The sequence below is a fragment of the Arachis ipaensis genome, chromosome B10, assembly GCF_059453495.1.
Source record: "Arachis ipaensis isolate K30076 ecotype BB chromosome B10, ASM5945349v1, whole genome shotgun sequence".
Lineage (NCBI taxonomy): Eukaryota > Viridiplantae > Streptophyta > Magnoliopsida > Fabales > Fabaceae > Arachis > Arachis ipaensis.
The window spans coordinates 15,189,573-15,203,932 of record NC_142435.1 but is presented as its reverse complement, the minus strand read 5'-3'; the positions used below and the strand labels follow the sequence as shown (position 1 = coordinate 15,203,932).

General features: G+C 31.9%; 1 protein-coding gene across 1 annotated transcript; it reads left to right on the top strand.

Annotated features, from left to right (window-relative positions):
* The first annotated feature begins 8,422 nt into the window (after positions 1–8,422).
* LOC107624281 (HXXXD-type acyl-transferase family protein) lies at positions 8,423–13,593 on the top strand. Its single transcript, XM_016326771.3, has 3 exons — positions 8,423–8,867; positions 10,386–11,005; positions 13,080–13,593. Exons 1-3 carry the CDS (start codon positions 8,504–8,506, stop codon positions 13,428–13,430), a joined length of 1,335 nt encoding a protein of 444 aa, XP_016182257.1. The 5' UTR covers positions 8,423–8,503; the 3' UTR covers positions 13,431–13,593.
* Positions 13,594–14,360: the final 767 nt, after the last annotated feature.

Below are 14,360 nucleotides of genomic sequence, written 5' to 3'. Positions count from 1 at the left end.
TTCCTATTTGGATTCAAATACATGGTTTATCCCTAGATAAGATAAATAGAGAGAATGCTAAAAAAATAGGAGCTGCTGTGGGAAGAGTGATTGAAGTGGAGGATCCTTTTGTGGAAAGAAATTTACTCAGAACCTTCTTAAGAATAAGGGTAGAGTTAAATACCCTTATTCCTCTAAAAACTGGATTTTGGTTTTAAAGAAGAGAAGGAAATTATTCGTGGGCTAAGATAAAGTATGAAAAGCTGTGTGATTACTGCTATAATTGTGGAAGGATTGGTCATGATGGGAGAGTATGCAAAATGGAAATGGCTATGGCAGTTGAAAATCCAGAACTACCAAGATATGGTCCAAATCTTTCAGTTGCGGGAGTAAGACCGATTGCTGCTTTAGCTGCAAGGTTTGGCATTCAATTACAGAAGCAAAGAAACAGTGATAGGGAGAACCAGATTTGGGAGGCGCGTGAAGAAAGCCTATGGAATGGAGAGTCCAAGCAAAAGGAGCCAAGAGATGAGATAGGGTCAAATCAGCAGCATGGTATGTTTGCAGAAGCTAGTATGATTAGTGACAACCAAGAGAGGGTAGATGATACAGATAAAAGACAGAGATTGAGACACATGGAAGAAGAAATTACAGTTGGAGAAAATAAAGGGCTAGATGAAGAGAATGTGACTAGAAAGGGTGATATGACTTATTGGAAAAGCAAGAACGGACAGAGTAGAGACAGAAGAATGGAAGTAGAAGGAGGATATGAAGCAGAAGAGGCTGATGTTATGAGTTGTCAGAACCCCTTTCAAGAAAGATCTAGAGAGGATGAAAGGAAGAGAAGAGCTAATGAATATATTGGGCCTAACCAATTGGGCCTAAGTGGGAAGCACAAGTCTCAAATGAAGCAAATTGAGCTAGACATAGAAATATTAAAAGGAAAGAAGGCCTTGGAGATGGAGGTTATGAAAGTGGGCTGGGCAAATAATAATAAAAATTTCAATATAATGGGTCAAAGCCTTTCACTAAACAGATCAGCAGAAAAGAATACTTGTCTTAAAATAATAGGAAAAAAGGGAAAGAAGACACAAGTGCATGGAACTGAAATAGGGGAGTATTATTTTGTGGAACTTTCGAGTGATGATGACGATGATGATAAGACACGAACCAGCAAGGAGGAGAAGGTACCAGAGGCATTGGTGATAGAGCTGGTGCATGGCATCAACCAAAAGCTGAAGATCAAGAGAAAGTGGGAAGAGATTAGGCAGCAAGAGATAACAAGAGCAGGGACAAGTATTGATGATCAAGAGAGCGAAGAAGAGACAAGTAAGAGAACCAGAAGGGAACTAGTCAAAGGAGGTGAAATGATGGCATAATGGGTTTATATGAAGATGTTACTGGTGAATATGGACACAAGGATGAGGAGGCGGGCCTAAACATGCCCCACCCTCAGCCATGAGTGTCATTAGTTGGAACTGTCGTGGGATGCGGCTCCTGCAACAGTATCCGAATTGTTTAATCTGTGTAGACAGATAAAACCCGCCATGGTTTTTTTGATGGAAACTAGAGCTAAACAAGAATATTTCAATAGAGTTAGGAGAAAGTTACATTTTGATAAATCCTTTTGTGTAGAATCCCGGGGGATGTCTGGCGGTCTATGTCTTTTCTGGAATAATGAAATTAATGTTGAAGTTTACTCGTGGACCAATAATCTTATTAACGTAAATGTGAGGGACAAAAAAGGGAATAAATAGATCAGCCACTTTATTTATGGAAACCCAATGTATTTACAGAGAAAGAAGCTGTGGAGAGAATTGGCAGCTAATACGGAAGATCCGCTGACTCCGCAAATGTGCATAGAAGAATTTAATGATATCTTAAGCCAAGAAGAGAAGATTGGGATGCATCCAAAACCAGTTAGTCAAATGATAGAATTCAGAAATTTTGTGGACTGCAACGGCCTAATGGACTTGGAGTTGCAAGGGGAAAAGTTTACGTGGTTCAGTAATACAAGAAGTGGGTTCATCACGAGGGAGAGGATTGATAGAGCTCTAGCGAATTGGAAATGGAGGAAATTGTTCCAACATGCCAAATTGGAGTCCATGCCTGCAGTAAGCTCGGACCATTGTCATATTGTCTTAACACCGGAACCAAAGGAAAAATGCAAAAAAAATTTCAAATTTGAAACTTTTTGGGAGGATCACAAGGAATGCGAGGAGATCGTTAGAAAAGGGTCGAATAGGAGAACAAAGAGGGTCAGCGGATGGGGTAGCTTAATTGATAAGATGAATAACTGCAAAAAAAAATTACAGAGTTGGAGTAAAAAAACATTTACTAGAGCGGATAAAGAGATAGCTAGGCTACATAAGGAACTTCAGCATCTTCAAACAGCGAATTTTTCAGTAAATCAACAAGAAAGGATAGTGCAAATTAAGGAAAGAATTAAACAGTTATGGAAACAAGAGGAGATGTATTAGCGGCAAAGGTCAAGATTAAAATGGATACGACTTGGGGACAAAAACACAGCATTTTTTCATGCAACAACAATCCAAAGAAGGAATAGGAACATGATTGAAAAGCTTAAGAACTCACAAGGAGAGTGGGTCTATGGAAGTGTGGAGGTGATGAAGCTCATTGAAGACTATTATACTGATCTATTCAGGGCCTCACAAAGCAAAAATCTGGAACAGTGTGTACAAAAAATTTCAAAGAAAGTGACTCAAGAGATGAACGAGGGGTTAACAAAGCAAGTAACAGAAGAGGAAGTTAAGGAAGCAGTTTTTAGCATGGGAGGTTTAAAGGCGCCAGGTCCGGACGGGCTCAACGGTTTGTTTTATCAGAGGCACTGGAATGACATAAAAAACGAGGTATTTGATGTGGTTAGAGAGTTCTTTACAAATAAATCTTTACCTGATGAAATTAGTGAAACAACGATAGTCCTTGTTCCTAAGATTAAACAACCATAAAGCCTGAATCACCTTAGACCTATCAGTTGTTGTAACTTCATCTATAAGATTATTTCAAAGATTCTAGTAATGAGGCTGAGAAAGATTCTAGACAAAGTGGTGTCCCCGACTTAAAGTGCCTTTGTAGGAGAGAGGTTAATTCAGGATAATATAGTGATAGTTCAAGAAGTACTACATAGTCTTAGAAGGAAAGGAAGGAGGGGATCAGAAAACTTAGCTATCAAGTTGGACATGAATAAAGCATATGATAGAGTGGAATGGAATTTCTTAGAAAAAGTGTTAAGGGCTTTCGGGTTCACTGAGAATTGGGTACAACTACACATGAAGTATGTCAGAAGTGCGAGCTACAGGTTCAAAGTGAATGGAGAGTTGTCACAGAAGGTGATACCCCAAAGAGGTCTGAGGCAGAGGGATCCTGTATCTCCCTATTTGTTTATAATAGCAGCCGAGGTTTTCACGATTCTTATGAATGAGGCTCAAACAAATGGGGTTATATCTGGTTTCAAAGTCACACCCAATGCCCCTACCATCACTCACCTCCTATTTGCAGATGACTGTATTATTTTAGCTGAGGCAAAGGAAGAGGAGATATACCAGATCATTTTGATTCTAAATGAATACACTGAAGCATCAGGTCAACGTATTAATTTAGAAAAATCAGGTATAATTTTTGGAGAGCAGGTGTCGATACAAGTAAGAGTGAATATTGAAGAAATACTTGGTATAGCTGCGTGGGATAATCCAGGAAAGTATCTTGGCTTACTAGCACAATGGAGAAGATCCAAGAATAAAGCATTGGCATGGATAGCGGAACGAGTGATGAGTAAGTTGGAAGGATGGAAAGAGAAGCTATTAAATCAAGTAGGGAAGGAGGTATTGATTAAAGCAGTAGTTCAAGCAATTCCAACATACGCGATGAATGTGGTTAAATTTCCTAAGAACTTTTGTCAGAGGTTAAGTGCCAAAGTGGCAAAGTTTTGGTGGGCGACACCTGACAAAGAACGCGGAATACATTGGAAGAGTTGGGATAAGATAACTATGAGTAAAAAAGATGGAGGTTTGGGTTTCAAAAATTTTCATGTTCAGAATTTAGCTCACTTGGCCAAGCAAGCATGGAGGATTGTAGAGAATCCGGAGTCTCTGTGGGTTAAATTTATGAAAGTAATATACTTCCCAGATTGCTCTTTTTGGGAGGCCCGAAGGAATGCAAAAGCATCCTAGATGTGGAGTAGTATTCTAAAGGGGAGGGACTTTCTGAGGAAGAACGGTAGATGGAATATTGGGAATGGAAGGAAAGTAAAGGTGTGGGAAGATAATTGGATTATAGGTTCCAAGAAAATTCAGAATGAACAACATAGGGAGGTGCAACTTGTTAGTGAACTGATTGATCCAGGGGAGGGGTGGAATTCTAGAAAGATCAATTCTATCTTCAGTTCAGAGTTAAAAGATAAGATTATTAAAACTCCTATTAGCTTATTAGATATGGAGGATTGGTTGGTGTGGGCATATACTTTGGATGGATCCTACTCTATTAAGTCAGGCTATTACGTGGCAAAGAAGGAACAAATGGAATTGAATGGGGGAGAAGCATCCACAAGCAGTGACTTAAAGGAGTTATGGGCAGAAATTTGGAAGATTAGAGTTCTTCAAAAAATAAAGACATTTGTATGAAAAGCTGCACATAATATCATTCCAGTGAATGAGAACCTGTTCAATAGGAGAATCGCTAAGAGCCCTATGTGTCAAATTTGTAACTTAGAAATTGAAAGCACAGAGCATGCTATTCTGTTGTGTCCCTGGACGAGGGCTGCCTGGTTCGGTGTCCAGTGCCAGAAATGCCCAACTACAGATATAGTTTAATCATATGAAAAGTGGGATTTGGAATATATAAAGAAAATCAAACGAAGCGTAAAAACAGGGCAAGATGTTTTGATTAGCAGGATAGCCTATCTTAGCTAGGAAATATGGAAGACTAGAAATCAAGCAGTGTTTCAGAAAATAGGGATTAATCCAACCAGCACAATTCACAAAGCAAAAATGGCAGAGATACATTTCATAGAAGCAACACAGGATAAACAGACAGAAAATCAACAACTAGTAAAAAGAAGAGATAGAACCATTACCTGGAGACCTCCCCCAGAGCCTTGGGTAAAGGCAAATGTTGATGCATCCTTTAAAGCAACAACTGGGACAGGAGCCACTGCAGTGACGATCAGAGATAGCACAGAAAATCTTGTATTTGGGGCAACAACAAAAATTATGGCGTGTTCTAGTCTAGCATCAGAAGCTTTAGCAATCAGGCATGCCATTATTCTATCAAAAAATATGGAGATAAAGAAGGCGTTAATAGAATCAAATAATTTAATGCTAGTGCAGACGTTAAAATAAAAAAGTAGAATAGGTGAAATTGATCCCATTTTATTAGATATTTTTTAACTCACAAGAGGGGAAACCAAATTTGGTTTCACATGGACTCCAAGAGAAGGAAATCGGCTAGCTCACAAGGTTGCAGCATTGGAAGCTATGGGAGCATTGGAGAGATCGTGGATCATCAGACTGCCTTCAGAGATAATTGTACAAATACGCAAAGATGCACCCTGCAAATTGAAACGGCATAATTGTAATGGAAGAGCATCCACGAATAGAAGTGTAGCGATGGCAGGAAAAAAGAAGACAGCAAAGCGCGGGATCGGAATATCGACACAGTAGTCTATAAGGCGCAGGTATCAAAATAACTTCCGATGGAAGGCGACGATAGCTTTTGGCAAGCTCACGCTGCAAGAGGCTCTGGCGACGTCTTGTAGAGGTCCTACGTGGTGTTGTCATTAGGAGTAGTTCTTTATTGTGGAGCCGGATAACCCATCAACCATCATTACTTAGCGGCTGCGGCGGTTACCTGAATCAGAGATGAAACGTGAATGAGTTGGCTATTTTGAATTTTGAATGTGCTACGAAATTTGATTCATCAAAAAGATTAAAAGAGAAAATTGGAAGTTGGTTTTAGATAAGGGAAACCAGATTGGGTTCAAGTTTTGGGTGAATTATTTTGTTGGGCTCATAGCCCATGACCAAAAAATAAAAAATTTTAGACAGAAAGAATACCATTATCAAAAATAGGAATAGTCTCAAACACTGCAATGTGATCTAAATTCTTTGAATCATTGTTAGTTTTAGATTCAAAATGAAAAGCTTGTGATGAATTATTTAATAAAAATACTATTTAATACTATATTATATAAAAAAATAAAAAAAGTTAGATAAAAATTAGAGAGAATAGAATTAAAATTCTTAAAATTAGAAAAAAAAATTAAAATTTTTAATTACATAATGCATATCTATATTATTATCTCATATTTTATTTATAACATAATTCTCTAATTGAACTATAAATTTAATACTAATCTTAACAATAAAGCTATCGTTAATAACAGATATTCTTGTAGTGAATCTTTTTAAAGAGCTAATAATAACCTATATTCATTTATATAATTTAAAAAATTGCAATGCAAGTACACACGTAATGATTTTTTTTTCTTTTCTTAATTGGTGATATATATCGAGTCTCAATTCATAATAAGAAACTTTACTTGCCTATAAAAAATTAAAAACAAGTCAAGTCCAATCCAGTACTCAACAATGATGTCGTCCCTTTTGGTCTCCTATGATTCTAAAGTATATATAAAGCTTACAAGAAATTTACAAGTGGGGAAAAGCCGAAAAGGACATCTACATATATATCAACTTGTATATGAGATGTCAAAATCTTAGTGTGATTTTCGATCAATTTCGGAATTGAATAATGATAGGATAATTTGTAATTTTTATTTGTGATTTATTATCTTGTTAATAATATAAGTTTCAGAATATAGTACTATGGGATGGAGTGTAACTATATTTTGTTTTATAATAAAATAAAAGGCGGGAAAGAAAATACCAATAAATTGTGTTAGCTTTATTTAGTTTACATGCAATTTACACTTCAAAACCTTTAGGTAATTTAGGTGGATACTACGAGGAAACGGAGTAAAAATGGCAAAATGCTTTTGAATGAAGTACTACGATGACCAAGCAATGAAAATATGATATATAATTTTTTTTTAAGTTAAATTTGATTTTTCGGTGAACGAAAAATGGTTAAATTAAGAATCTAGGATTGACTAAATCAATTGAATCAACTGATTTTTTATTAAGGGTGTTTTTGTTATTAACTGTTTTATTTTATTTCTAAAAAATTGGTTGATTTAGCTTGTTTAGTCATTCTCAATTCAATTTTTTTTGTTGAAAAAATTAAATTAAATTTGACCAACAATAAATTAAAACCACATCTTACATATCATTTTTCATTGCTTAGTCATAATCTATGATGCACACTGATACGGAACACGATACGACACGGGACACGACAACACGCAAATTTTAAAATCTTGTATGACACAGGGACACGTATACATATAAAATATAAAGTATTTTTTAAATAAATTGTAATGATATTTTGATATTTTATTGATATTAAAATATAAATTAAAAATTTTAATTATTTTTAATGTCTTATTTTAATTATATCAAGTATTTAAAATAATTTTTTGTTTTAATAAATAATAATATATACTATATCTAAATTTATTTTAAGAATATATGTTAAGAATAAGACTGGACACGCTGACACATTATAGTATTTAGGTGTGTTCAGGTGTGCCCGGAAAAAAATTTTTTATTTTTTATTAAGACACAATTAGACACAGCAAACACGCATGTCGGACGAGTATCGATGAGTGTCGTGTCCGAAATGTGTCCGACACGCGGACACGACAACTCAGCAAAGTATCCGTGCTTCACATGTCATAATATTTCGTCCAAAAGTATTTTGCCTTCACTTCATTTGAAAACACTACAATAATTTAACACATTGAGGTTGTCAAATGGTGCAAAGGAATTAAAAAATATATTTTAAAGACAATAAAAATAATCTAAATCAAATTAAAATTATCTTATTTTATATTTATTAATTATTACAATAATAAATTAAATAGATAATATTAAATATAATAATTATATAATTATAAATATTACATGAATGAAATTATAAATATTAAATTAAATTAAATAATTTTAAAATATTTTCTTCTTAGCATTACCGATAAATTAGAATATATTTTTCTAGTTTTAAAAAAGTATTTTTATTAAGAAGCGGTTTAATTTGCAAATAAAACATCAATAATGGGTGGATGATTTTAAAGAGGTTGGGAGGACACATTGATGGAAAGTTTTTTTTTTTTTGTATTATTTAAGAATTTCAAAGTGTCAAAATACACATTTTACATGTTCAAAATATAAATTGAATACAAAACAAAATTAAGTGAGATTATATACATTTTTTACTAATAAAAAGGTGATAAAATAAAGTTCAATGTTAAAAATTTATGGTAACCCACTTCATCTATAAATACACATACAAAGCACACATACACAAACACAAATCAATAAATAAAGCACACATAAAATCAAAGCTTGTTCAACAACTTGAACTAAAAAAAAAAAAAAAGAAGAAGAAGATCATGAAGAAACTAGAAGTGGAAGTAACCTCCAAAGAAATCATCAAACCTTCTTCTCCAACTCCAAAGCACCTTCGATGTTACCAACTCTCTTTTCTTGATCAAATATCTCCCATGGTCTACAACCCCACCGTTCTCTTCTACTCTCTCGACCAAATCACCCAATTCAACTTCAATGCAACCACCACCACCATCTCCAACCACCTCAAGAAATCTCTCTCCCTTGCCCTAACCCATTTCTACCCTCTTGCAGGGCGGCTCGACGGTGGCAAGGGTTTCATCGACTGTGCCGACGACGGCGTACCTTACATAGAAACAACAGTGAAGAATTGCAAGCTTGCTGAAGTTACTCATAATCCAATTCCTGGTATTAGAGATATTATATAGTTAGTACCTAGCTATTAGATATTTTAAAATTAGTGAAAATTCAAGTACAGTCAATTTTATATGAAGTTGATAGTTGAGAACTATTAAATAATTTGACTGATTTAATTAAATTATTATTATTTAACGCCTCTTATTTATCAACTTTACATGAAATTGATTGAACGAAAATTTTCACCTTTCAAATTTGTTACTAATTGGTTTCTTTTTGGACTAAAATGAAGTTACTATCTACATAATTTGATAGTTTGATACTTCGATGCATGTGGCCTTATACATATGTTGGGAAATAATTTTCGAAAATAACATGTTAAGTTCTTTCTTCACTTGAATAATATACAGATTTAATTAAATATTATTATGTTAATAAAAATAGCAACTTTTAAAATTATATATTAGACTCGTAAACTATAATCATATGTCTTTAATTACTAAAGCTTCTGAAATTTTTCTTAGTATATATGTATTTGTGTAAATTTTTTAGATTGGATAAACTATGTCATGGACTAAATATTATATTCTAACAAAAATAATCTCAAAAAGATGCAAATAATAAATAATTGAATAAGCCTCTAATAATTTAAAAAAGACAAAAATAATAAAAGAATATTTTTTATAAATAATAAACTATTTTTGTATATAATTAACAAATAACATATGAATTATCTAATCTTTTTTAGAAATATTTGCATAATTATTTAGAAATTGTATAGACAAAACGGATCAAATTTGATCTTTATAATTTTTCATTCAAAAACAAATCAATCATTCAATGTGTGTTTTATTATTTTTGTATTTTAAATTTTAACATGTATTCTATAAGAATAGCTAGTTTGATTTAGTAGTTAATTTTTTATATATACGCAGATATAATTAATGTAATATTAATTATTTTTATCATATTTTTAAATTTTTTAAAACTTATTTATTGTTTATATATTTAAAAGTATAGTTAATACTTAATTTGACTCCTAAAATTTGAAATTGGATCCAATTTGATCTTTAAAAATTTAATAGACTCAAGTTGGACCTCAAAATTTACAATCGTAACTTACATTAACCTTTAAACTAATCTCCGTTTATGACTTGTTGATTTGATAAATTAACCTGTTGCCATTTGGATTCTTTACTTAACTTCTATCTGATCAAAGATTTATTAGAATACCAGAAGTTTAATTATTGCTCCCAAAACCACAATTTTTAAATTGAAGTTGTTATTGTCATCTTTGTTAAGATATTAGAGAGTCAACCAAATTTTTAGAAGATCTAATAGGTCTTAGTCATGTGAAATTTATGTGAGGAATCCAAATCTTAGGAATCAGTTTAAATCTCCTCTTAAATTTTAAGGACCAAATTAGGTGTAACTCATTCAAAATGATATTTTTTCTTTTTCTAATAAAATTCCATCTTTAATAATCTTCGATGTAAAAACTTTTCTATGTACACTTTGATCATCTAATTTATTTATTTTTTGGTTGCCATATATGAATTTAAACACCAGGAGAACTGAACATTCTGGTTCCGTTCAAACTGGACGACATAACCAACATCATATTCGGAGTACAGCTGAACGTTTTCGACTGCGGCGGCATTGCAATCGGCGCGTGTCTTTCCCACCAAATCGCCGACGCCTTATCCTTCTTCAACTTCCTTAATCATTGGGCTTCCATTGCCACCAAAAAACGCAATCCACCAACTCCACAGTTTCTTTCATCAAAGCTTTTCCCACCGATAAACATCTCCGGCTTCGATCCGAGAAGCGGCATAACGACGGAGAACGTGGCGTGCAAGTTATTCTTGTTTGATTCAAGTGTTGTTGAAACCCTAAGAGAAAATTACGCAATGGAAAACAATAATGATGGGGAGAGAAAACCAACTCGTGTTGAGGCTTTATCTGCGTTCATTTGGGGCCGTTATGTGGCAGTTACAACAGAATGTTATGAAGATCCTGAGAAGAAGAAGAAGAAGAAGAGGAGAATGTATGCTGTGGTCCATGCTGTGAATCTAAGGCCGAAGATGGAACCGCCGTTGCCGGAAGATTCGTTTGGAAACTACTACCGAATCACCATGACGATTCCATCTTTGAATGCTCAACAAAAGTGTTATGGACTAGTGAAGCAGGTAATGTGAATTGCACTTATATATTTTTTATGCAAAAGTACAGGTAAACAATAAAAATACTAAATAAGGTCAATAATAGATATATTGGATATTTAATTTAATAGGTATCTAGATGATGGTGTTCATTATTTTTAATTGGATAGTTATTTCTTTTGATTCGATTTACTCATGCACAATTAACAATGACTGATGTTCAATTCACTAGGTATACAAATGGTTATTCTAATATTAAAATTTAGGAGATAATTTAAAAATAGAGTATCTTTTTATTTTATTTGATCAATTCTATAACTTATTGTTTATATTATTTACAAAAGTCATTGTCTACTTAGTAAAATTTTATTTTTATTTCTGTTTTATTAATATTCGATTTAAGATATGTTCATGCTTGATGGACAAAAAAAAATTAACCACCAATCAACTATATATAACAGGAAAAAAATTCATACAGGAATTATTATTTTTTATCAGTATTTTTAATAATTAGATTAATTTTTTTAATTTAATAATTTAATATCATATTATTTATTTATATTTTAAAATATTATTAATTTTAGCTCAAAAATAAATTTTGTTGATCTATTAATTTTATATTTTAAATGGTCAAAGACAAACACGATAAGCAAAATAAAATGTAAAAGAAATATGGTATAATTTATGGTTGTTTTTTTTAGTTAATCAAGATCTTCAAATCCGTCATAATAAGTAATTATCAACAATAACTGTATGATTTATGACCCATGCAAATGCATAAACATTATAAGATGCTTACAGAAGTTATTTATATCCCATTTCAAAAATACCACGCATATATTAAAAATTATCTATCAAATTAATTGTTATATATTTGTGTATTTTTTTTGTGACTATATATATATATGTATATATATATATGTGGGGAAGTTCAATCGTTGTTGTATTTTTAGATTGAAATTTTTTATTTATTAAAATTAAATTATAAATTTTTCTCTAAATAGATCATTTTTTACAAAAAAAAATAGTTGATTTCAGTAGAGAAGATGTTTTGTTTCACAAATTCATAACTATTTATGTTGGACCAAGTATTAGAAAAAAAAAATAGAAACCATAATAATTTATTGAAATTTGTCCACTTACTTGCAAAGCCCAAACATAAAAAATATCTTTTGGACAACGAAATTACAAGTCTTTCATGTAAATTGTTGCGTTCCACACTAGCCTAATAGATGTCAGAAGTGAACCGGTGTAAAGTTACTGGGTTACTGGGTCACTGGATCATTGGTTCAATCAGTGAGTCACTGGTCGAACCGATTAACCCGGTATAATTAAATAATTATATAAAATTTAATATTTTTTATTATAAGTATTTTTATTTTATTTTTATAAAAATAATTATTATTTTCAAATTTTAATACTTTATTAATTAGTTTATATTTATTGTATTATTATATTATTATAGGTAAAAACTCACATACAGTTGTTTTCATATGAAGTTGATATTTAAGAACTGTTAGATGATTTGACAAGTTTGACTAAATATCATCTAAAATTTTTCAATTATTAATTTCATATGAAAACAACTGCATGTGAGTCTTTACCTATTATTATATACTACAAGTATTTATTGAAAAAATAATATTAATAGATATCATATAATCATAAAAAAATAAATTGTGATTAATAAAATTTTTTTGTTTATCTTTTTAATTTGTATATATTTAATAAAATGTATAGTTAAATAAAATATAATTAATTTTAAAATGAGTGACTTTAAAATTAAAATAAATTGAATATAAATAAAATATATATATATATATATATATATATATATATATATATATATATATATATATTATAATTTGTCTATATTATAATAAAAGCATCCCAGCATAGTTAAATTTTATAGTTAAATTTTAATGTATACTTAACATAATTTTTTTTATTACTAATATAAACTTAAATCCTAAAATTATAGCAATTATAACTATATGCTAGAGAAAAAAAATATGGTAATTCCTCATGGGATATATTCTCTTTGGTTCTATATATATGGGACGTAGCTTCTATTTATTTATTAGTAAGATTTATTTTTCAGGTGAGGGATGAAATAAAGAAGATTGACAAGGAATACATTAGAAAACTTCAAGAGGGAAATGAGCATTTGGATTTCCTTAAGGATAGTTCAGAAAGGGTGCTTGTGAAGGGAGAATTCGTTTCATTTAGCTTCACAAGTCTATGTAGGTTTCCTCTCTATGATGCTGATTTTGGTTGGGGAAAACCAACATGGGTAGGTTCACCTGCCTTAACTTTTAAGAATCTTGTTGTGTTTTGTGACACTAAGAATGGCGGTGGCATTGAAGCCTACGTTAGCTTGAAGATGGAAGACATGGAAAAATTTGAAGCAGATAAGGAGTTGCTTGCTTGTGTGAACAAAAATAAGCCATAGAGTATCTTGATTTTGATTAATGAATGTATCATCATGTGTATGATTGTGCAATGTAATTAACTAATAATGAAAACATCAGTTAAGGTTAGTGTTCGAAGGTTGTTAAGAGTACCTGCAAACTAATAATGTGGATGGTCCAAGCACACTGGATAACTCCTCCAAATACTTTTTGAACGGTGGTTAAGAGTACTTCAATGGATTTTAACGTCAAAATCAATAGGCATTTTAGCAGAATAGTGTTAACATAAAATTATCAATTACCTAAAGTGTAGAAATATTTATAGAAATAAGTGTAGGTGTTTATTTTAGAATGAGAAGTAGTCCTGCTGCAGGTCATGCAGCGATTACAGTTAGGGTGAACAAATTCAGATCCGATTCACAATATTTATGGTATCTATATTTGATCTGTGTAACATCCTATCACACAGAGCTTTACGCTTAAGGCATAAAATAGAAGTGGTGTGATATTACCACCTCTAAAATAAAATATATATACAATAATATTGAAAGAGATACAGTACACGAGGAGCCTTGAAAAACGGATAAAACAAAAACGTATAATAAAAAGCGCAACGCTCAGAAAACATGATTACTTGCGTGTGAAGAAAACTAAGGTTCACTAATATATATACACAAAAAATAAGAGTAGAGGGTCAAGATTACAAAATAACAAGCTCCTAACTCTAGCATGTGAAGCTAGGGCTGACCGGAGAATATTTATACATATATATATACATAACCCAAAGTCCAAAATACACATATATAAGACCCTAGTTCTCCATAAACCTCTAAAAGGTACAAAATAACACAAGTATATATATGGAGAGTCTATACACATATATCAAAAGACCAAAAGTAAAACTCCAAAATGTATCCACTTCGCTGCAGAAGCCTAGCGAGGTGCCGCTCGACCTGCATCTAAAAAACAAC